A 25,430-nucleotide genomic window follows, 5' to 3' on the forward strand; every position below is an offset into this window, starting at 1 on the left:
CAGAGATGCTCTTAACCTATGAGGGTGCCAAATTTCCACCTTTATTTAAACTTTTCCTGAATATGGTATAGACAGTTCATAAAGGAAAGATACAGAGAAGTTTGACTGGAGCCATTAAAAAGCTCTTAAAAAGGAAAAACAGCCATGACTACTTGAGAGAGAGAATAATAAGGGGTACATATATAGTGTGTGCGTGCGTGTGTATGCGTGCATGCATGTATGTGTGTGTGCGCACACGCACACATGAAACATAAAACCCCCAATGTATGTTTAAAGGCAGACCACCATGCAGAAATACATTGCTTTCCCATCAGCCAGGTCTTTGCTCTGTACAAGCCCTCACCTCATCTCTGGTTACCAACTTAGAAGTCCTTTTGGCATTTAAGCGGATCATAAATAATAACCCTTAAAATAAAGAATGTTAGTACCTGGTAGGATTTGTAGTCAAAGCCATGGGGTTAGAAGGGCTCAACAGTTTGGGTAGCTCCAGGAATGACTCCCAGCACAAAAATCTGCCCATTGACTGGAAGTGTACAGCTCAATTCTTGGTTTTCTGACAATCGGCCTGCTTGACAGGAAACAAACTTATGCCCGGCAAATTTCCACCCCATCAGACCTCTGACAACTTTCATGCCATCCTACTTTCATAGCAGCCTTTTTGCTAGTAGGTTATGATTGCCATCCTCCATCCAGGAAGGAGCTATTTGTTGTCTGAATTTCCGTTTCCTAGAAGTGCCTCCGACTCTTATTTCCTGCAACACATCATCAAGCAACCCTGATGGAAATGGAAATACAGAGTGGATGGAATCAGCTCAGTCTGGCCACGGAGAAAACATTTTGAACCAATCTGAAACAAGGAAATAACCTTCAGGGTGTAACTACTGTGGCTGAACAACCACAGAAACAGAAGCTTGTTCACTTTATATGCCAATCTTGTTTATGGCTTCAAGATGCTAGGTTAGTTGCGTATAGTTTATTGCATTCTTTTAACGCTAGCTTTTATATCATAGTTTTTCGTGTTTCCACTACTTTCAGAAAGAAAATTCAAAGCACAATGATTATCTTCCTTTCATCACATACACCCCACCAAATAATTTAAGTTCATTTGGAATGTGAAGGTTTATTGGAATATGTGTGAGATCAAGGTGCCTTTCTTGGAGATAGGGGGACCTAGCATAGAACAAGGACAAAACTGTTGTTATTTTACCTACTTGCATTGTTGTCTAATTGCAGGTAATGGAGAGTTACCAGAAAACATTTGGGATGTCTGAATGAACAATTTGTAGGTGAGAATTTTAGGTGAGAACTGAGGGCATCATGGCAATTAATTCACAATGCTACTCTGATCTATATTTGCAAGAATGAGTTGAGGAGAACCTGCACAACCAATTTAACTGTCATATATACAGGTTGATCTACTTCCCCACGGATACATACACACACATCCTCAGAACACAATAATACTGTTAAAAGTACAATTCTGTATGTGTCTACTCAGAAGTAAGTCCTACTGAGTTCAGAACTTCCACACAATTCAGACTACTGCTGAACAAGCTGTAGAAGAGGTCGTACAAAGAAGACAACTAATTTATTTGGCACGATTTCATGAATCCAGACCAAGCTCCCACTTAAATCAGTGGCCTGACTTGTCTATTTGCAATGGTTTCAATGGGACCAAAGTAGGCTGGATCTAAACTATTGTGTCCAAAAGGCAGTCAAATCCATGGGGTAAGGGCTCAAAGGTTTTGGGTAGGCCCAGGAGTGACTCCTAGCGCAAAATCTGCCCTTCACTGGAAGCATACAGCTCACCTCTTGTTTTTCTGACAACCAGCCTGCTTGAAAGGAAATAAACTTCTGCCGGACTAATTCCCATTCTGCCAGTGTTAGATTCTGCTATAAATTCATAAGGAACAAGTTCTGGCTTCCAACTGCAATAAAAGTAGCCTAACTTAATGGATTATTTTAAGAATTGCTGAATAATGTATGTGAAGTACTCTCGACAATCTAAAATACTAAAGAAATAACATGCTAATACTGCAATCCTATGCTTACTTGCTGAGATTAAGCTCTCAGTAGGGCTTGCTTCTAAGTAGTCTCCTTAAATGCAGGGGTTTCCAATGAAGAAAGAATGAATAACAGAAACACGGGTCCTCTCAAATACAACTAATTTCATTGTTCCAATATGGAGTTGTCTTGCTTGCACTATCAATTTTGCTAATAAAGCTTTCCTTGGCCTGGTTGTCTTTATGCTCATAGATTCCCATGAGATCAAGGTTGTGGGCAGGCAGGGGAAGCATAGGAAATACCACGCCGGATCAAAACATCATGTTATCCATTTTGGAACTGCAACAGAGTTCTTCCTTTCTCTGTTTTAAAGTGTAGCCAGTGGTTGTGTGTGACTTTGTGCAACCTTCAATCCAGAGCGGGGTTTTTTTTCTGAATTTGAAAGGAGCTGTAGGATAATGGGCAATTGTTTCCATGACCCTTTTTCTTTCCCAGTAAACCATTAGAGATTGCCACCTGGCCAGTTTTTTTCTGCCACCTGATTGCTTTTCTAATACTGAATCGATGACAGTCAATGGACAGCTTCTAAATGTGCATATATTTATATTAATGAAATACCATAATGCACCAGTGGCTATTATTTTGTTTTCCTTAGGGGTAGGGGAAGACTCCTGATCACAGAAGTGAGAAAATGGGAAATTATTGATCTGATCTACCATTGCTTGAGGGCCTGTGGCTATTAATATTCCCAGAAACTAGTTTTTGATGCCCAAAGCTGGGAACTCATGAAATCATGTGTTACCTGGCTCTCCCATGTTTTTCATCTTTTTAAATGATTCTAAACAAGGAAATGGAAGAGGTGGAGGTAGAATAAACGCACACCTTGCCCTAGTATCACCCAAGCATCATTTCTCATTGTAACAAATGTCCAGAACAGCAGCTGTGATAGTCTGTTGCAGCGAAAACAACTGTGGTTTGTGGCAGGCTAATGACTTAATTGATTATGGCACAAGCATTGTGTGTACCAGAATATACACCTCTGTGAATCTGATTGCTACGAACTCAGCCTCACAATTCATTTGAAGGGCATATGCGGTGGACAAGCCAGTTGCTCAAGACATCTCTTGGAGGTGGATTTAGGGCAGCATGATCAGTTCCCCCACATAGGGCACTGAGCCAAGGCAATGCTTTCCTGCCTACTTCCCAAAGCCTAGAAAGCACTCAGCTCGGGTTGGAGACGTAACGGCTCTGGCAGGGTCCTAGAGTCCCCCTCCTTCCTTCTCAAAGCCTAGTTAGCACTTGCCCTGCTTTGGAAAGGATGAAGAAGGGCTCTAGGATCACGCTAGATCCCTCATGCCTCCTTCCCATAGCCCAGTGCCTTGTTTACTCGGCTTTGGGAAAGCAGTGTAAGCAGTGTGAAGGCTGGGAGGAGGCATCAAATTTGGGTCCCACTTGGGGCACCATATTACCATTTCTCTTGCCTGTTTTCTTTTGAAGAAGACATTCCTCGTTTTGTTTTGTTTTTTGAAGGAAGGTCAAGATGTGGACACTGCAAGAATGACTTAACACTTTGCTGGGGCGGTTCCACCGGGTTTGGTTTTCATTTATTTGAAAGGATGCATGTTTTCAACAGAACAAGGCATCAAGACGGATGTGAGGCAATCATCCTCCAAAATGTTCCCAACTAGAAGACGGGATTGCACTGGAAGCAAGGGAAATGGTTACAAGAGGAGATCAAACATTAAGTGATCTGGATTTATTTAAGTTAACTTGGGAGCAGCGGGGTATTATGTCTTACAGTGGAAAATAATAAAATGAAACTCAACAAAGAAAAGCATTAAGCATGACACATTGGAAAGAAATGGCAAATGTATAATTACCAAACTGGGGAGACGATTGTCTGGGCTCCAGCATTACCGAGAAGGAATAAGAAGGAATGAGAGTCTATCTGAAGCTGAGCCAGCAACGTAGCATTTCTTACAAGACAACAGACACTACTTGAAGCTGTATTAACAGCATCTTCAGCCTGCCAGACGGGAGGGGGTAATAGTCTTGTTTTATTTGGCACTAAGTAGGTCTCCAGTGCAGTATTGTGTCCAGTTGTGGTCACCACTTTTAAAGATGGATTAGACTAAACTGAAAACGATTCTGAGGGAAGCAACAAAACTGACACTTTGGAATGCATGACACAGGAGGGGGGGAACTGTAGAAACTTGTCGCAGTTAGTTAGCCTAGAGGAAAGAAGGGTGGATGGAAAGAAATGATAGCAGCTCTCGGGTATCTAGACATGCAGGGAAGGAAAACCTGGAGCAGCTCCTCCCCAAAGGCCCACTTCTCACTGAAGTGGTAAGCCAACATCTGCGTTGCCCTGCTTCGAATTGCAGGTGAGGACTGACAGTTTGCCAGTGGTATAGTGGCATCACGCACAGTGTAACCCAGATCCATGTTCTGGCAGGTGCATGCCTTTCTGTCTCTTTGGAGAAGGAGTGTCACTCTGTTGTAGAGCACCTGCTCTGCATGAAAAAAATGTTATTGGCAGCTCCATTTAGAGCTGGGGAAAACTTCGGACTGAAGAGACACTGCTAGTTGGTGTAGAGTAGACAATAATGGGCTAGATCAGGCATGTCCAAAGTCCATTTTGGGGGCCTAATTCAGCCTGCTGGTCAGTTTAATCCAGCCCCTGTGGCAGTTAATTTCCTGGGGTAAAATCCTAAAAAAAACCCTCAACAACTTCACTCCTAAAAAAAGGTTAACAACTTTGGTCGGCCCTCACAGCCCTTCACTTCATCATATCTGGCCCTCTTTGGAAAAGGTTTGGACACCACTGGGCTAGATAGACCAATGAATTGACCTGTTATAAGGCAGCTGTGTTTCATAACTGCATACTTCTCCAATTGCATACTTCTCCAGAAAACTAGATGTCAAAGAGAAATCTTCTAGAATATCCTTCTGCCCAACATACTAGTTTTCTATGAGTAGAAAACTTTTCTTTCTTTCTTTCTTTCTTTCTTTCTTTCTTTCTTTCTTTCTTTCTTTCTTTCTTTCTTCCAACTCAAGTGGCACTGTCAAGACACAGGTTTAAAACCTCAGGGAAACAAGGACATGAGGGAAGCACTGAAAGGACAAGAGGCATCAAATTAAACTTTCAGCAGAGCTGAAATCAGGTGAATACCTTCCTAACTGTAAGAAGCGGGCCACAGAATAAGTTGACTGTGGAAGTTGGGCAATCTGTTTCTGGAGACTTTTAAAGGGAGGCTTCATGAGGTCAGATCTTGTGGTTCTATGCATTGGCATTCTTATATATCCCCCAGGGAAAATGACACATTGCTAGGCTTTCAAATTAAGAGCTCGTTCCAATGCCCTGTTTCTTTCTTGCCACCTAGTTATGGCTAGAAAAAAACTTTTGCCCAAAGCACACCAATTTATATAACATAGGTATAGATGATAGATGATAGATAGATAGATAAATAAATAGATAGATAGATAGATGATAGATAGATAGATAGATAGATAGCCTTTCTCCCAAATTGGACTTACGACATTTAAAATAATTAAATGCACAGGACTAAAAACAAACTAGTTAAAAACAATAGATTTGTTGATGTTGATGTTTTGAAGGTAACATGCTGGTCTTGCAGGGAGGGATTTTAAATGAAACATTTAAGTGAGCAAGTTTCCATTCATCAGAGGGCTGTGAATGGTTTCCCTGGCCCACTTCAAAAGACCGGGGCAGTGTGTCCGCTGGGGTACAACTCATTCAGGGGCACTACAGGAGATGTGAAAACATCTGCTCAAGTCAGGCCGGCGTCTTTCAGGACTGTTTTCCCCTTGCTAATAATTGTCTGTGTTCTGTCATCTAGAAAGGGGACTTTGTATGTTGTCTCCCAGGTATTCTAATGCTAATTTGTTTAGTTAAAAAGAGAGGAGGCTAAACAGATGTGAGCCATTTGGTTAGGTTGTAGTTCATTTGTTAGAAAGTGCAAAGGCTTCTTGGGAGGATATTAAATATTACCTTAGCTATTCATGAACACTTCATATTTCAAGAGAGGGAGGGCGGCAGGGATTGCACTCAATAAATCAAGCTTTTTTTAAAAAAAAAAAAGAATGATGGAAAAAAGCAAACATTTGATAAATCTATGTCATTATGCCTGCAGATCAAAGGGCTTTACATATGTATTTATGCAAGTGGCAACCTAGGAGACAATAATAACAAACATAGATCTTCGGCGGCTTTGTGAAAATAAAAATTAGCCTGTTCTAATCTGTAATTATCTGGGAAATGTGCAAGGCAGGAGGTTGCTGGCTGCAGGAGTGTTTCAACTTGGTAAAACCAAAGGGATGAAACGGCTTCCATTCAGTTACCAAATCCCAGGAAACACTGAAACTGGCAAATGTTGCTAAGCACAGTGCATATAGTTTGGGGTAGTTAGATGTCTGTCACTACTAGTATTTTTGAGCAAAATATAAATGGGGCTGGTTTAATAAATAGGAAATCAAATGTGCTCTTAGGATATTTGCATATATAACATAATCAGGCCGGAATCTTATGCCCATTTACCTGAGATTGTCCAGTGTTTATTATTCCTACACAGACATGCAAAAATAGCCAGCTCTAAGTCCCTCTCTTGAGTTTTGTGTGGTGTTGATGTGAGATAGAAATCAGAAGAGAGTCATTTTTTAATCAGTTGTACTCCATGAGCCGGGTTTGCATTCCACGTGATTTTAAGCAACAGCAACAACAGGCTTCAGATGTTAAAGTACTTCTCAATTATGCCTGTAGAATCTTCTCAATCTTAGGCTTTACAGCAGCCTTCCTAAATCTGGTGCCTTCAAAATTCCATTGGCACCATATATATATTTAGCACATTTGGGCTAGCTGATACTGATGGGAGTTATAGTCCAAGAACATTGGATCTTAGACTGGATCCTCAGGTACAGGCACCAGCTGAGTCTACTCTGGCTCCTGAAGTGATGGAGGACCCATTGCCTGCAGGTGCTCCACTCTCAGCCCCGTCAGGGGAAGCTGAGGTTGCCTCGGGGTCCGGTAACCCTCCAGCCTCTCCTGTGCTGCAGAGGCTCAGGGCAGAGAGGCGGAGGGAACTAAGTTCCCGCAGGAGGAGTGCTCACCTCCAGGCCAGGAGAGGTGAGTCACCTGTGGACCAGGGCCGCCCTATGCCTCGGGGCAGATAAAAGCCAGCCAGCCCCAGTTCCAGGTTGCGGGAGCAACGTTGTTGGTAGCCTGTTCCTGCCTGCACCCTGTCCTGCTCTTCTGCCAGAGTTCCTGACCTCACCCGACTCCCTTCCTTGGACCCAGCTTCAGCTTTGACAGACAGCCTCCATACCGCACCCTCAACCTCGGACTGGACTCGGACCACGCCGCACGGTTAACCCTCGGGACCAGCACAGTTGCTTTTCATTATGATCCTATGCAAATCAGAAGTCCCACAAATTTAAGTAAATATAACAATGGCAGTTTGATCCTCCACTTGTTGACTTGGAAGCGACTCTCACCATTTTATATCTTCTCGTAATCAATGAGCTTCCTTCCTCAATTCTAGAAAAATCATAGAAGGGACCACAAGGGTCAGCTAGTCCAACCCTCTGCAACGCAGGACTCTTTTGCCCAACATGGGGCTCGAACCCACGACTCTGAAATGAAGAATCTCGTGCTCTACCAACTGAGCTAAGTCCCCATAACTTGTGATGCATTGGTTCCAGTGTAAATAGTTAATGAATGCGGAAAAGATCCATCAGTTTGATTGGCCCAAACTTTAAAAGTTCATAAAAGGGCATTGTTCTCTCTGTCTGTCTGGCTAGAGTGAACACACTGTGTATTTGTGCTCTAAAAAGAGAAATGGAAGTGAAGGACTTTATTTATTTATTTATTTACTTTTCTTCCTTGTTTGACGCAACCACAATTGTTCTCTGTGTCTTTCCATTCCCCAGCACTGTTTCAGATATTCCAGCCATTTGATTTCTACCTCTTCCCTCGAGCAATGTCCACACTCCATCCATCTCACTAAAAAATAAAAAAAATAAAAAGTTATTTGACATCCAGCCCACATTTTTTCTTGACTCAACTCTATCATGTCACTCCTACTCATCTCTCCTTGGAGCACTGGAAAACACTCCTCCCCATTCAAGCCAAATGGCCTTGAGCCAGCAAAGAACGGTGTTTGCAGAAAGAGGGATTAAAACTTTAGGGGCAGGTCAGGGCAAAAAAAAAAGTATAATGGCTTCCGGTTTCTTGGGAGAAGAAATGGAGCTGACTGGGTGTTTATGACGGAGAATAAGAGTACACCCCGAACCCACTCAGCCAATGAAACCCAAAGGAGGGAGTTGTGTTACAGCATGAAAATGATTCCCTTTGGCTGAAGATGGCAACATTTCAAAATGAAGTTAGGCCTGATTTACACATTACAGACATAAGACTATGGAGACTGCTTGAAATTGCTCCACTACTTGGCTGATACAACCACAGAGTTGAAGGAAAGATTAAACTGACAAACACCCTGAACTTCTGATATGAAACTAAAAGCCGCAAGTGGTGTGGAATGGCCACAAAAATGGAGAAACAAATCCACTCTATCCATGCATCTCTATGATGCCCACTTATTTCTGCTCCCCACTCAAAAGGACCACATTGCAATGTGCATTGGAACTGGGACCTGTTGGTCACAAAGGAGAAAGCTTTTTGTATTCAATTTCCATACATCAGTTCAAATGTCCAAAAGGAGTTCTAATGCTATGATGAAAATGGAGTATTACAGCCCACTGATTCAATCCAGGACAACAGCCACATAGAAGCCGAAACATAGATATCAGCCCTTGTTCTACCAGAATCAGAGCAAATGTTACTCTGTTTTTAAGCAAACACAGGGCTAGGACAGCTCATTTTGAAAGGGAATTAGTTTCATTTCCATTTCATGCCCTCCAAAAGGAAATTCAGTCCAGTTCAAGTTTGCCTCCTTCAAAAAAGAACTAATTCGATTTGAGTTCAATTCGCAATTCATTAATGCGGTACTCGGCATTTTCTCCAGCTAAAGTTTAATATATAGTTTGTTTTTTTAATACATTTTTATTAATTTTAACATACAAATTATAAAATGTACCACACCAATTATTACAAATACACTTTTTTGGGACTTCCATCAGCACCTCCGATGATCTTCCGTCTTAACCTCTTTTTACGCATTACTTAATTTTATATTGTCTTTACCTCTCTTAACTTATCATCTCCCCTTTTCCATTTTTACAATATTTCCAACAATACTCCTCACAGAACTTCTTGCAAACCTACAAACGTCGTCTGATCATCACAAATACTTTTCATATAGTTCATAAATTTACTCCAGTCTTCGGTAAATTTCTGGTCCCACCGGTTTCGAATCCTCCCTGTTAATTTGTCTAATTCTGCATAGTCCATCAACTTCATCCTCCATTCTTCAATCGTTGGCAATTATTCTTGCTTCCATTTCTGGGCTATAAAGTTTAAAATATAGTTAAGCAAACTAAGAAAGCATCTGAACGCACATGGAGTGTAATGTGAACAATGTTGTCATTTATTTTCCCAGTGATTGTACTCTTTAAGCTTAAACAGCAGCATCAGGTCTCAGATACTGTAGGTACAAATAGTAGGCACAGTGGCTGCAGTCAAACACAAGAGTTAAGTGTGATGAAACGTGTGTGTGTGTGTGTGTGTGTGTGTGTGTGTGTGTGTGTGTTGAACTGAATTTAAAATTACCCAAAGTTCCACCACAATAGGAACTTAATTCACATTCAGTTCACCCAGAAATTAGCAGAACTCCTTTCAGATGTAATTTAGAGATTTTTTGAATTAATTCAGTAAATTAGTATGAATTAGCTCATTCCAGGCGCAATAGGCTGCTTAGATCAACATATGAAAGGAAATAATGTCAGAGGCACTTTGTCTCATACTCATTCTTAAGAGCATTGAGAGTCGGTCCAAATGCATATCAAAAGAACAACAGTACAGCTCACTCCAGGGATGGATTGGGGAAGCCAGGAGATGCAGAGGGCTACAACATGTGGGTGGTAATAAACTCCAGCTCAGTTCTATAGAACTTACTCAGTCCTTGGTTGGGGCTGCTGAGTAAGTGATTCCTGACCTAAGACTCCCTTTTTGTCTCTTCCACTGGCTGGAGGAACATGAGGGTATGTGAGGGGTGTGACTATAGGCACAGGACTTTTCTCAGTTAAGACACAACCCGCCATTAGTGTGAAAGGGGAAAAACCACATTCACATTCTAATAACAAAATAATGAGACAAAAGATGCAAATAATTAGCTGCCAATTCACTCTTTAACATGTTGGATCAAACAGCCACCACAAGTAACAATCAGACTAGGTCAAATCCTACAGAAAAGACTAAATAAAGCGCAGTCTTGCTAATCAACCCTATCTAAGCAAACAAATACAAAGTCATGTCGACCTCTTTCTCTTTATTGGTCCAGATTGGGATTTTATGTTAGCCACTTGGAGACTGAGGAAAGAACTGGAGATAAGGGGAGGGGGAGCAACTAATAATCTAAAAAGATGGCAATTAGGCTCTGAACTTCCATGCCTACAAAAGACTCATAAATTGTGAAAGACAAGCTGCATCATTCCTCAAGTGACCGGAGAGCCCAGGTCCATCTGTGTACCACACACAACCCAAAAGAATGGCCGCACGAAGAATGGGACTGTTCTTACATACACCACATGGAAGTTGGAACCGGTTTGCTGCATGATCCCCAGGCATCATTACTCAGAAGTAAACCTCCATGAGTTCAAGGAGACCTACTCCCTCGTAAATGCACTCACAACTGTAGCCTTAAATTGTTTTAACATGTCTTTTTGCACCAGACCTCAACTGGGATCAAATACACAGATCAGTTGCAACTCAATCCATCTGCAGCGTGAAAGTTTTCTAACCACATATTTTTCTTGTTGCACAATTTGAGATTTGATGATGCCCAATTTGAAAAGCCTTGATTCAATCAGAGGCATTTTATTTAATTTTTATTGTTTTTTTTAAAAAAATATTAAAGCTTTTTTTGGTTTACAAAAGTACATGCCTTTTTCAGGCTGTACAGTCTTTCTTACAAATCAGTTACATTTGTTGTGAGACATTAGTGTTGAGTACAGTATAAGGTTGGGGAAGAAGTGTGGGGAGAGGAGGGATGGTGAGGCTTATATTCTTTTATACAGTGTACATGTGGGGTTTTGTGTCAGCATCAACTGGGTTGGTTCCCTTTCTATTTGTTTATTACACTTCCTTGGTAGTGAGAGGTTTTGGGGGGCAGGGTGTGGTTGGTTGTCTGTGGTTGGCTGAAGTGGGGTTTGTTTGCATTTGTGAGGGGGCTTGTTGGGTCAGGTAAACCAGATTGCTTTATATGCTGTCAGTGGATTCTTCTTGTTGTTTTGTTGGGCTGTATATGTGATAAAGGGGACCCATACTGGGGTGAAGGTGTCCACTTCTATTTGTCCCCATGACAGTTTCAGTTTATTGGTTAGCTTTTCTGGTAAGGCCATTTCCCATACAATTCGATACCATTGGTCCTTGTTTAGTCCTGACAGGCCTAATGAGGCTTCTGGCTGCTGAGAGAAGGTGTGTTATAAGCTCTGTATAATGTGAGTGGTCATTATGATCTTGGAAGATGTTCAGTAGGGCCAGTTCTGGGGTAAGTTCTAATACCTGTTTAGTTCTTTTGCATATCTCTTGTAGGACTGCTGTCCAGAAGGGTTGAATATATTGGGCAAGCCTTCCTGGGCTTTTCTAGAAAAAATGAAATGGACCTCTTCTGTCACTTCCTGCCTCTTGGAGATGATGTGATTGGCTCCTGATGCTTCTAGGCAAAGAAAGAAGGCAGAAGGGGATTCCACATGCCTCAATAAACTCCTGGAATAAAGCTGCCCTCCAAGTGGCCCATCTAAATAAGAGCCCTGGCCCTTTTCTACAGAGAGAAGTTACAGGAAAGGATCCAGATGCTGGCAGGGAAATCTGTTAAATGGTGATGGGAGGGTTATCCTCCCAAAAGCCAAAAGGTGTATGTCATCAGGGCCAGTTGGAGCTCTGAAGAACTGGCCTGGAGTCTCTGAAAAGTCTCTGTGCCTGCAGCCTGTGCAACAGAGCCAGGGCGGAGGAAGCCTTTGCATTGCATTGGGAGTCTGTTAGCCATGAATCATTCCTGGGGGGAAAGGAGCCAACTTGCACAGCCCGTAACCAGATCCCCAGTGAATTTCACAAACTGTCCACAAGGCCAATATTATTTTCTATAAAGGCAATACAGTGGTACCTCTGGTTACATACTTAATTCGTTCCGGAGGTCCGTTCTTAACCTGAAACAGTTCTTAACCTGAAGCACCACTTTAGCTAATGGGGCCTCCTGCTGCCGCCGCACCGTCGCCGCGCAATTTCTGTTCTCATCCTGAAGCAAAGTTCTTAACCCAAGGTACTATTTCTGGGTTAGTGGAGTCTGTAACCTGAAGCGTATGTAACCCGAGGTACCACTGTATTGTAAAGAACACGGTACTCACGTCCACTTGCTGTAGCAAAAGAAAGGTCACCCCCAAAAAACGCCCAAGCAGGGTGAGTTTGCTGCTAAGGAACGGCACCTGCAAGTTGACTTCAGAACACACACCCTCCACTGCCACATTCATCCCAGGCTACAAAGCACTGCTTGGCCGGGACTGGGCTGGGCTTGACTTTCCTGCCGGAAAAGAAAGCCCAGCTGCTGATCTGCAAGGCTGTAACTGATCTACCCCGGGAGGCCTCTCCGGAGTGCCGTTCCGCGCGCACACACACCCTTTCCCAGTATCTCCCCACCACTCTGGAGGAAAATGCGAAAGAATCTCTGCTTCGTTTTTCCCACCCGCAGAGAGTGTTGAAACTGGCTCAGGAACGCCTGTTCGTTTTGTGTTGACGGCCAGGAGATGAGATGAGCTGAACCAAACTGAAGAGGTCCCTTCCTCCTCTGGAAGCTTCCTTGTGTGGGTCTCTACGGACTGATGACGCTTCCAGCATCGTCATGCATTGGGAATACTCCTGGCAGGACCGGTGCGATCAAACGGTGAGGCGCGCAAATTCTGGCGCGGAAGCGAGGCCCTCCCCTTTGACACCGAAGTACTGGGAGCGAAAGCGCTCCCCAACTATTCCCGGGAACACATTTCGGAAGAAAAGGCGCTTTCGTTCTTACGATTCTGTGCACAGTTACTTGGGAATAAGCCCCGTTGCGACCACTGGGATTTCCTTGCAAGGAAGCGCTCGCAGAGCTAAAAACGGAAGTGATGAGCAGCAGCCGGGATTGCCATATTTTGAAGAGGAAAAAAAGAGGACACATGAGTTGCCGACTTCTACTTTTAACTATGGATCGCTATGACGATTCTACCCACGGAAGAGACGACATACCCTGGGAAAAGTGGACATATGGGACCCCGAGGATCATCTAGCCCAACTCCCTGCAATTATTATTATCTTATATATTTATTAAATTTATATGCCGCCCTTCCTCACAAGATCTCAGGGCGCTTCACAGAGTAAAATACAAGATAAAAACCCAGGTAAATAATTTAAATAAAAACAGCAAAACAATAACTCCCCTTCCCACATAACATAGCAATGCAGGAATCTCAGCTATATCTAAGATTTAGGCACGTTTTCTGAACAGCTGCGATCGTGTGCACATTTGTCCACAACTCAGTGGCCCTTACTTCTGAGTAAGGGTGCCTAGGATCAGGCTGGGTAGGCACCACCACCGCTGCTGCCTGGGACGTGGTTTTAGGACCGCGATCTTCCAGGGAACTGACTTGCACTGAAATCTGTAAGCGCCACCCTCAAGTGCCAAGCGGTATCCACATCAGTGAGTAGCTATCAGCCCTTCTTGTTTCGCCAGGAACGCCTCTTCTGTCACTTATCCGTAAACCCACATTCCAAGACATTTAACCCGCAAATTGTTCGGGCCTTTCCGCACTTACTAGTCACATTGGCAACATTGCTCTTTGAGCCAACTTTTCAAAGAGTGAATTCGGAGCTGTCTGTCCGCACCTTTGGTCCCATGTGGCTGTTATGGGAGAATGAGGGGAGGTTTTCTCTTCCACACTAATGGTCGGCTGTGCTCAAGTTGGGGAAAGTTCTGGGTCTGTAGTCCCACCACCTCGTGTTCCTCCAGCCAGCAGGAGCTATGAGCATTTCGTGGGAATAACTTTTTAGCATTGTTGGGCGTTTTATGCTTTGCTTATATATAATGCCTAGTATTACTGGAATTCTAACCGCATGGGAGGTTAGAAGAAATGTCCTCTTGAGCTAATCCCCGAACGCCCTTCCCTACCTGCCATGTCTCTCCTCCCAACTGAAGGTCTGGCAGAGGAAAGTAGCGCAAAACAGACGACTGGAAACCACACCCACCCATCCATTTTCCCCACAGAAAGTGAGCTGGTGCTTGTGCACATGCCACGCTAAAGAAAATATTGAGGATCCGTTCCAGATCTTTGACAGATGTCAGATGGCGAGGAGGGAAGAAAAAGCGTCCTTTTGAGGAAGATATTCCGGAATAGTAGCGGAATAATGACGACGTCGTGTGGCAACACGCCAAAACATCGAAAACAGCAACAACCCCATAAAGTGCGTGTGTAGAATGGCCCTTTATTTTGCACAGAGTCCCTCCAATGCCCACGAAGTTTTGCACAAACTTGTGCGCAAACCCTTTTGCGTATCCAGACGCATCCCTGACCCCCAAATGTCGATTCTGAATACCTGCAAGTCTTTCATACATTCACCCCGCACTCAAACATGCTCTCTCTGTCAGACACACACACACAGCTTTTCCCACAGGCTCAGTATTATAAAAATAAAGTCAGAGAGAGGGGGGGGGGAGACGAATTTCTCAGTCGTTTCCTTCGAAAAACCCCAAGAAATTAAAAGTCAGTTGCCCCGGAAGGGAAGAAGCAAGATTAGGCAAGGAGACTCTCGGTGTCCTTATGAGTGAGGGAGCTGTGCAGATTTGGATCAACGGATTCCATTTCTCTTTGATCTCCTCATTTGAAAGGATCTTAATGAATAGTGATCTTCTGGGGCTCCTCATCCCCTTGTGTTCTTTGAGTGGAGATGCCTCTTTCGCCATCCCCCCACTTTTAAAGGATTATTGTTACGTTCCTGAGAAACTGAGGACTGCTGGACAATGAAATACAAATCTCTTCCCATTCCTCGAAAGAAAGCGAAGTGTTTTTTCTACTAAGCAGGCTGGGGAGGGGAGTGAACCAGAGCTGCAATTCCGATCGCCACGGCTGGGGAGTCAAATCCCATTGAGATAGTGGGATTTAGGGCTGGGCTAATACGCTGAGGATTGCAGCTAATGTGAAAATTAGGAACACCTTTGGGGCATCTTGAGAATGGAGTTAAATTGAGCGAAAGATTGGTGTGTGGTATTTGGAGGTGCGGGGAAACAAGGATTGGTTTCTTCATTCCAGAGCGCACTCTTGCAATTTCTTTCCAAGACTGAAATCGTTAGAATATCCTGAAAGAACTTCACTTCGCTGGGGTTTTCATTTGAGAGAGTCTGTTCGTGATTACCAGCTTTTGTCGACTCAGTTGGAAAGTTCACGCTTGCCCCCCTCTCTCCAAGCTTTGGCGACCCATAAAATTTCTTTCACTCCAAAAAGAGGGTTGACGGAGGGGGGAAAGAAACTTTTCTCTTCCTCTGAAAACTTGCGGGGAGCCTTCTGTCATTTTTCATGTTGCCACCACAGAAGATTCGGATCACAGGGAACTGAATTTCCCTTCCAATGTGATTCAAATCCCCTCTACATGTCCACACACCCCTTCCCGCTCGCTCCCTTCGGCGCATTTATTGTCTTCATTTTAATGTTCTCTGGGAGCTTGCAGCAGACTGCTATTTAAATAGAATCCAATTCGGCTTCGTTTCGCTTCCACACCAGCGGTAACCACGGGATCGTTTTCGGGGATTTTTCCCCGAGTCTCATCTAGCAGTCAATTGACTTTTTGAGAAGAATAAAAATAAGCGAAGAGAAGGCTATTATTTCTTTACATCGATTTCACTAATTTTTAATTTTTTTGCATTTTTGTCCTCCGCGAAGGCCCTGTGAGGCAATGAGGTGACTTTCGTCTTAATGGTCTCTTATTCCTATCCCACCTCTCTATACCTCAAAATGTAGTTGGGGGGCTTTCTGCTCATCCTACTGCGTGGGCGGCTCTGGAATCATGTCCCCAAATCGGAAGCGAAGACGTCCCCCACCCCCGAAGGCAAGTTGCGCCACTATCGACGCGATGCAGTCTTTCCCCCTTGATAAGAATTCCATTGACACTGGTTTGAAGCGGATCCGAATTATATCGGTTGTACTGCCCCTAGCTTTTAAGCCTGTCCCTTCCCGCCCCGCGAAACAAGGAAGACATGGGGAGCGGGAACCTTCACACTTCGACGTGAGCTCTCCCCCCCCCCCCCCACACACTTTCAGCCCGGACGCTGAAATCTATTAGACAACTGCGTGTCCTCCCGCGCGAGAGAATTTGGACGGCTTACACAGCCCCTTCTTCACATTTTAAGCGCCTTTACTGAGAAAATCCTTCCGACTCCAGTGGACGTGGCTGCAAAGCGGACGTTAATTTTTCTCCCCTCTGAAGTAAAGAAAGCCCTGTTGAGCTCACGGGAATTTGTTTCGGGGAAAACGTGGCAAGGATGGGGAGGCCGGTGTCCTTAGGATCCGGCCCAAGTTCGGCTAGCTACAGGATCCTAACCATGTTTACTCGGAAGCAAGTCCCGGTGACTTCGTTGGGGACTATCGAATATCTTTTTGCAGTAAACTTGGGTGTGTGTGCTTGTGTAACACATATGCCGCTTAGAACAGAAGCTAGATTGTACATGACAGTTGAATATGAGGGAAATTGGGACTTCTAGGACCTGACCAAGAAAGAGGGCAGTAAATATAAATAAAATAAAATCCAAATTATTTCCAGGAGTTGGGCTCAAAGAACAGAAAACTTTCTGCCCCTCTAGAACAGAAAGACTCCTTTCTTTTTTTCTAGCTGTCTCTCCTTATCCCTTCGGCAGCATAGAAAATGTTCTGGAGTGATTTAAGTCCCAACGCTGGAAGACGCCACAGGGGCAGAAATAAAAATAAAAATAAAAATAAGAGTTGTTTTTTCTTCCTTGTAAAAGTTTTCCACTTTCTGATATTCCTCCCTCCATTTCGAATAAACCAAATAATGCTACAGTAATACAAATAATAAAAACAAGGATCAATTAACACACCTTGACAATTCCCCGCACCCCTTCCTTGTTATTTTGGACGCCAGTTCTAAATAAGCACATGAGCAAATGAGATTTAAATTGGGCCGATATTGCTCCTAAGTATTGACAGTTCGAATTCTTCGGCTCACTAGTTCCTAGTTGACTTTTCAGTGGAAGATCTCCACCTCCGAGTTCAGAAGTAAACCGTCATGGCTGGAAAATCCTACTGTCCCCCTCAGTCAAGCCGAAGTACTTTACTCAAAGTATGATTTGAGCAAAACGAGCTGCTTGGGAGGAAGCCTCGCGGTTTTACCCCCGAGGCACTCTGCTGAAAGTGCTTGGAAACTCCCGCGGCAAAGGCGCGGCTTCACACGAAACCAGCTATACCGCATGTCCGTCCCGTGTCACCGACGTTTCCATGTTCTGTACGTTCGATTTGCTCGCGCCTTTTTATCTGGAAATAGGCACACTAAATAGTAAGGGTGTTGTTGTGGTTTTTTTAATTTTACTTAAGAAGGGGGCACACACACACGCATAAATTTGGGGCATCTTCGTAAAGCTAAAGTCCCACCAGAAAGGGGTTTTGAATAAGGTCCGCACGTGGCAAAAAAACAAGGGCGAAGCAGCTCCAGAAGCGTTGGGTGTGGAAACTAGTCTCACACAGCTATGCATGCCTTCATTTCACTACGGTTCTGCTTCTAACTTTGCCTAGGATTGCAGTGAAACTTTAAAAGTAACTTGACTTTGTGAATCAGTTGGCGTCCTGCAGTGATTTGTTCGGTAAGAATGACAATGGGATCGTGACGCACTTAGAGCTAAGGCGAGCGCTGTGGGTGTTTGCGGTGATTTTTTGCTACTTTTCAGTTCCGGGCCAACCTAAAGCCCGTCACGTCTTCGGGGCTCTTCCTGCTGTTCGTTTGAACCCAGCATCTGCCACCTTCCAAATCTCCTTCCTCGTGGCCTTGGGGGCTTGCCTCCCTCCTCCCAGGATGTGCGAAAGAGCCACCCCCGCGCAGTCCCCGCGATCCGAGGATGACAGAAAAGGGCCGAGTTCCTTGGGGGTGTGGGAGAGTGGGAGTTACAGGAAATGGAAGAGAAACCGGACGATTCCCACCGACACCCCCCCCCGCTCCCCGCCTTCCCTGGATGTCCCAGGAAGACGCTGGAAGCCTGGCAGACAGGCAACGATGCTGCGGGCAGCCAATGTCTGCATCCGACTTCTTCAAGAGACGTCATTCATTGGGAGTCGTGCTACTCGAGAGGAAATAGCTCGGGGACACGGGAGGATCTGAGGGATCGTTTGCCAGGGGAAGACCGATCGGGAGGCAGGCGCGCCCTGGAGAATCAAGTCCCCCCCGCCCCACAATCATTTCACGAAGTTTTCATTCTCAGGTCTGGCACAAGCCATTGTCTGTGGACTGGAGAGGGAGTCCTTGCGGGGAGTCGGAAGAGGGATGAGGATGGGGAAGAGGGCCATTCATTGCCCCAAGGAGGGAGGGAGGATGGGGGGCAGCGGCGAGGCCTTCTTCCCAGTGCTCCTGTGGGGGGGGGGGAGGACTTCAAGAAGTTTGGATGGGAAAGCCAAGGGACAGGACCCAGAAAGGGTGGCATCCCTCGAATATCCTCCCAAAGAACGAAGCAAGACCCTCCAGCAGACCAGTCGGTCAGACTTTGATGCGCTTAACCCGCTTTTTTAGAAAATTTATAGCATTTTCTTCCTCCTCCTCCTCCTCCTCCTCCTCTTCTTCTCCTCCTCCTCCTCAGAACAGGTTCGAAACTAAGTTCTTATTTCCATTTTCGAGACGATCGTCACCTCCGTATTAACAAGAGCACAACCCCCTTTCTTAGCATCATGGGACGGCTACCCTGAGTGTAAACAAACGGGGCCCAGTTTCGAAGTGATTCGAGGACCGAGGCAGAGAGAAGGATGGAGGTGGAGACAGTCGGCAAAGGGGGTCTTTGTGTGCCGGGACAGGGCTACACAGGACGGCTGTAGGAGGACAGAAAGTGTCGCAGTTTGAGATGGGAGCGGAGCGCTGAAGCGGCTGGACAGGCGGAGCAGGAGCGCGCGGCCCCACTGAGACAAGGGCCTAAGTGTGACAGCATCACCTTACACGCTGCTGTCAGTGGTACCTCGTGTACTAGAAGGCCGCGCATTTGCGCTCCTACTCCGTGAATCCGGAGCAGGTTGCTTCGATTCCCTTTACTAATCCGAATCTCCACCTCACCCCACCCGCAGGCCCCAAATCTCTCCGTTTCCGGCTCTTTGACCGACGTGAGATGAAGCTAACTAAGCCCCACGATTTCGTGCTGGTTTATTCGACGTGCCCCTGAGTCACTGAGCGGTAACGAGCGGCCTTAAGCGATCTTGACCGCACCTCCCTCCCAAACCCGGTTAGAAGGTTACTCAAATTATATGCCACTGGTATGCTTTGGGTTGCAGCAGCCTTTAAGCCACATAATATGCTGGTGTGTGTGTGTGTGTGCGTGTGTGTATGTGGAGGTCTGGATGGTGCTGGTGCGTGCGGGAAAAGAAACCAGCGTGCTATTTTGCTAGAGCTCTTACTTCCCGCAAGGAAGATGAGAGGGGAAGCAGCGTTCACTGGGCAGCTGCCTGAAAAGCCATCCCGCCCCAGTCTAAGAGATTTCTCCCCATCCATTGGTCAATTGCACTTGTTCACGAGGTTCCCTCGAGTTAGCTCAGTCAGGAGATCTCAGGGTCGTGGGTTCGAGCTTCACGTGGGAGAAAAGATTCCTGCATTGCAGGGGGTTGAAGTAGATGACCTGCGTGGTCCCTTCCAACTCTAAATTCTATGCGTTACTCGAAGAACCCTCTTTACTCCGCAGTCTCCGACGCCTCCAGGCCACGTTGGCTGCTTCTTCACCGTAAGCGCATCTCTGCAGCAGGGACGGGGCGGGCGCGTGGAAACCACGGCCTGCCCGACGGGGCGGTCTGGTCTGGTCTGGTCTGCCGCGAAGCCGCCTCGGAAGCAGCTCGCCAGCCTTGGCGGCCCCCTCTCCGCTTCCCTCTGCCGCGGGCTCTTTAACGGCTCATTAGCCAATAAGAATGGCTAATCGCCTCCCGCAGTTCCCCGCTCCCCGCCCACGGGGGCGGCGCGGTTAGCCATTGGCTGCCTTTGCTCCACCAAAGGGGGCTAATTACCATGCGGCGAGCGGCTCTTATAGGCTCCGAGGGGTGCCAGTCAGGCGCGCCTGCTCTCCGCCCTCCCGCGCTCCAGCCTGGCCGGCCAAGAAGCGCTGCTGCGCTCGCCACTCGCTGCAACCGCGAGCGGGACTAGACGGGAAGCGAGCGAGCGCTGCTGCTGCCGCCTCGCCCCCCCCCCGTCGCCTCCAGCGCTCGCCTCGCCGTCCGGGCCCCGCGAGCCATGGTGCCGGGGTTGCCTCCCGCGGGCTGCAGCCTATGGGCCAGCTGCGCCTGAACGGCGGCGCCCGCCTGCCCCCCGATGCCCCCGGCGCCCCTGCCTCGCCGTCGCTGCTTCCCCCGCCGGGGCGGAGGAGGCTGCTCGCGCTGCTGCTCTTCGCCATGCTCGCCTTGTGGCTCTGCGTGCTCTATTCGTGCGCCGCCGGGGCGTGCGCCTCCGCCGCGCCGGGTCTGCTGCTGCTGCGCGGCTCGGCGCCTCCTGCCCGGCGGGCGCACAACCCCGCCGCGCTCTCCAAGCTGCTGCTGCTGCGGGCGCCGGGCTCCAAGGGCCAGCTGAGCCCCGAGCAGGAGAACAACGACGAGGACGACGACGAGGACGACGACGGGGGGGATAACAACAGCAACGGCGGCGCTGCCGCGGATTCTCCTCTCAGCCCCATCTCCAGCTTCCTCAACGGCTCCGGCACCAAGCGGCTGCCCCAGGCGGTGATCATCGGCGTGAAGAAGGGCGGCACTAGGGCGCTGCTTGAGTTCCTGCGGGTGCACCCCGACGTGAGGGCCGTGGGCGCCGAGCCCCACTTCTTCGACCGCAACTACGAGCGGGGACTCACCTGGTACAGGTACGCCCAGCCTTGGGGAGAGCGTCCCGGACCTTTAGCATAGCCTGGCGCCCCCTTCGGGGGCGAGCCGTTAGAAGCCGGTCAGAAGGCGTAGCCCGCCTCCACCGGAGACCCCACGACCCCACCAGGGTGTGAATGGACGGCAACCCGTCCACGTGTCTCCATCGACCCAAAGTGGGATATTTCTCTCTGCCCCACTCCTAGGGATAATGCGACTCGCTTAACTCTCTAGCAGTTTACTGGTTACTTCACCCCCAAACCACACAGGGCTTTTACTGGGTGTTGATGGGTAGGAGTTAAGCGGGTAAGGTAAGAGAGAGACCCGGGCCGAATCGCCCTGCTTTTCCATTGCACCAACATTACGCGCGATTAAAGCCACCTCTGAAGCTCTTAGGAGTTTGAGTAGCCTTGACTCCCAAGTAACGGGTTTAGACGCGACTTGTTCGAGGGGTCCCCCTTCTCCCCGCTTTCCCTTCCCGGAAAGAGGGATGCGTTTAAAATGTGTCCGGGACTGTGGATGTGGATGGAAGCGGGAATTAACTGGCGTGGGTCAAGGTGGGAAGTAAGCAAGGGAGGCCACTGGCCGAGCCGCCTTTGGAGCCTATAAATGGGCCTGCCCACACGCCGCCTCGAGGGTCCTCTCCAAGCCGTGTTGTTTCGAGGCTCCGGTGGCCTCTCCAAGGTCTCCCCGCGCGGCCTCCAGTGTAGGCATCAAGTGTCCGTGACCCTCATGATGGACGGGGTGAGACTCGGCTGCCCTGCAGTTATTGTTCCCAGGAGCCCCGGCGTGGATTAATTCCGCTAGGCGTTTGTATTGCGGGCTGTTTGTGTGCGCGCGTATTGGGAGGGTAGCGGGTGGGAGCCGAGGGCCAGGAAGGGAAACTTTCCCCCGCTTCCAAATCGGTTTCAAGCGCCGTAGCCGAACTCGCTCTAGATCTACCCCATTCCCTCTCTCTCTAAAAAGCCCGCAGCCCCATTCACACGGCAGTGAGGTCCGTGTGTATCTGAGCAGCGCGCCGGCGAGCGAGTTTGAAGGCAGTGCAAGGAGGCGCCGGCCGTGCGCGGAGAGGTAGTGAGCTCTGTTGGGCGAAAGGGAGCACTGCAGCTCCTGCTCCGCCAGCCCGCTCGGGATTCTTAATATTTTGACACGGGAACCCGGCGATCTGCTGTGCCGACTGAATCTCGGCAAACACTAATGAAAGTTAAGCTTCCATAACTTTCCTAGACCTGATTTGTGGAGCAAACGCGTCTCCATGGGGTGCTTTTTAAGGCTCCTGGGATTTAAAACGACAAATAGATCTGGCATGGTTGTGGAGTCCTCTGGGCAGTTTCACGCGTCCTCTGGGGGTGCGAGGATGGTTTTAAGGCCTCGTAGTAGCGGTCATACCCACCCGCTCCCGCCGAGTTTAAGTTCTGCAGGACTGGGAGAAAGAGAGTTGCCTTCCCACTCTAGACAGCGGCGGCTCCACTCCGTCTCCTGCGCGCCCTCTTCCTTGTCATTTTCAACTGCAGCTTCTTTTGCGCTTCACATTTCTCGGTCCTTGGCCGATGGACTTCTCTTTGAAATAACTCTTTAGAGAGGAAAAAAGGGGGAAAGTTTTAAATCAAAATGTCCTATTGAGGGCATGCAGGAAAAAATAATAATCCAGAGTTCAAAACGAGAGCAGAGAGTGGAACGAAAGATCTTAGGCAACGGATTTTCTTAAGCGGGTCTAAGATCAGCCTGTGTGGTTTGACTTGCGAGCTTGATCTCTCCGTCCTCCTGCTAAAGGGGAGAATTTTATTTGCAGGGGGGGGGCAGAAATCCTCCGTTACCTTTTTGGGGAAAGTGCTGTAGACACCAGTTATCAAGCCAGCGGCAGGTGATTCTTTCATTTCCTTCAGATGCATGGGAGAGGGGGAGATCGTGCGATTAAAAAAACAGCACCCTGCAGTTTTTAAACGGATCTGTCCGCTGACCTTCTGCACTTCACGGGGACTGACTGCAGACCTGCGAAGAGAAGCCTCAGATGCATCTGTAATGGGATGCGGTCGTCGTCTGTGCAACATGTGTCAGGGCATGAAAATGAATCCTTGTACAGTCGAGGTGTCCATTGATTTATAGGGTGGTGATAACTTGGAGGGAGAGCCTTGTCTGTTATAAATAAAAATGGTTTTGATTTTACATTCCAAGCCCTGCACTCAGTCAGGTGACTTCCACTTCCACCCCCCCCCCAAAAAAAAACCAGCTTGCAGAACTTTGAGTGAATCTGTGCAGGGAGATGGGAAAATTACAAATACAAAATCCAAACCTCTGCTATGCTAAGCACATGGCCGAGTTGCTGTTTATGTTTTTTTTTTTTTTTTTGAATATTCTGTTTTAAATAGGACACAATTTAAAACATCTCACAGGGAAGAAGGGTTTGATTAAGGAAGAGCCAGAACAGTGGCAACAATTTAACGTGTACCAATCAATAGATGTAGTTGTTGCTTTCAGTAAAGGAAATTTGAGATGTATTTGTTTTTAAAGTAAAATGGAAAGACACAATATAAACGTATTTGGAGACGCCAAGCTTTGTCGCTCATTTAGGGTCACACAAATGCTTCTTGGAGGAATTGTGGGCCAAGTAAGCAAGAGTGCGAAAGCAAACCAAGGGCTTCCTGCCTTCTGCTCTGGCAGGAGGATCAAGTCGCTTGTTTGGTAGGCAGGCTGTGCTTGTCCCCGTCTTCGCGGCTCCTTCCTCCCCGGCTCTCCTTTGTCACTCCCACAGCCCAGCGCCACAGCCTTTGATTAGGGAGGCTAGTGCTAATTTTGTTAGCCGAGGCTGTGAAGAGCCGGATCTCTGTTATCCAGGGTGACGGCCTTCAAGGTTTTCTAAAAGATCCTCCCCAAACTACTGCTAGCTAATGAGCAGAGCTGTCAGGAAGACGAAAACCATTAAGTGTTACTAAAGGCCAAACTAGGGGGGAATTTTCAACTTGCTTAGAAGTTGCGGGTTGGGTGGATGGAATGGGAGCCTGCATTTAAAACTCTTCCTCAACTTTGCCTAAGTGGTTTAAGTATTTTTTTTGGGGAAACTTAATCACTGGAAAGCCACATGCTTAAAGGTGTGCATTTGATGTGCAGTTTTGTTAAACGATGAAACTCAAAAGCATTAACACGTAAGGTGGCTGGGAAGAAGGTCTGTGCTGTTTGTCATTCACAGCCTTATTAATGTAACTAATTTAAAGTAACGATTACCTCCCATTGAACCCCAACTTCACAGGAGTTTTATTTGGCATTTGGCATGATTTTGGCTGATGCAACCACCTTTTGATCAAATGTGCATGTCCGCACTTTTGTCGGTGCCAGTCTTATTTTCAGGATGGTTTTTAAAAAGCTGGGCCTTGCTAGATAAGCGCAGACAGTCTGGAGTGCCAGTGACTTGATCGGAAAAGTTTGCAGGTTATGCAAATATGAATTATGCAGATTAGCTGGATGTCCAATTGTTGCAGGCCTTGGAAAGATGCTAGTTGAAAGAATGGGAACCAAACATATGACCACCTTAATTGCCTAGAATAATATTCCAGCATCCTTGAGGAAACTGAAATAGGTTTAGCAATGGGTTTATGAGCTTTCCTCTCTTCCTCCCTCCAGCCACACAAGCCATGGAGCATGAGATTCTACTTGCTTGGCATATTCAGGACAATCCTGCTATTTTACTCCTTTTATTTCCTCTCTCTCTCTCTCTTTGGTCAACTTTTTCTCTTTGAGACTGGCTCAGTGTATGCACAGTTACTTGGGAGTAAGTCACTTTGGATTTGTTGGGGATTCCTCCAGAGTAGACGGGCATAAAAATAGCACTGTATGTAGCAGCATGTCTTTTTAAGACTGGCAGCCTTGCATATAGTATCCAAGCTTAGTTGAAGCCACTTTTATGTCAGCTGGGACAATGTTGCCTTAAAGGAGATGACATGTCGAAATGGCAATAGTTACAGGTGCTGATCTGGCTGGTGGCTTTTATTTAACAGGGATGTAACAGTTTTCCTAATTAAGGCCCAACTGAGCCCTTCTACACCCCCCCCCCCGCCAAATAGTCAATCTGCTGCTATTTAAAGGAAGGATTTCTGTGCAAGAGAAAAATCAATGTGTAGTTAGGCAAATTATAGTTTCTTAAGCTAAACCAATATACACAAACTTGTTCTTTTGAATTGAGGTGG

The 25,430-nt window shown here is 46.7% G+C and overlaps 1 protein-coding gene across 1 annotated transcript in view; it reads left to right on the top strand.

The window, feature by feature from the left end:
• Positions 1 to 20,547: 20,547 nt before the first annotated feature.
• Positions 20,548 to 25,430, top strand: part of LOC308470542 (heparan sulfate glucosamine 3-O-sulfotransferase 3B1-like) — a 31,229-nt gene continuing 26,346 nt past the window's right edge. The window contains exon 1 of the mRNA XM_080993970.1: positions 20,548 to 21,251. Within this exon, the coding sequence (XP_080850096.1) occupies positions 20,671 to 21,251 (581 nt within the window). The 5' untranslated portion in view covers positions 20,548 to 20,670. The remainder of the gene's footprint in view (positions 21,252 to 25,430) is intronic.

The sequence above is a fragment of the Podarcis pityusensis genome (assembly GCF_964106645.2).
Source record: "Podarcis pityusensis genome assembly, chromosome: 2".
Classification (NCBI taxonomy): domain Eukaryota; kingdom Metazoa; phylum Chordata; class Lepidosauria; order Squamata; family Lacertidae; genus Podarcis; species Podarcis pityusensis.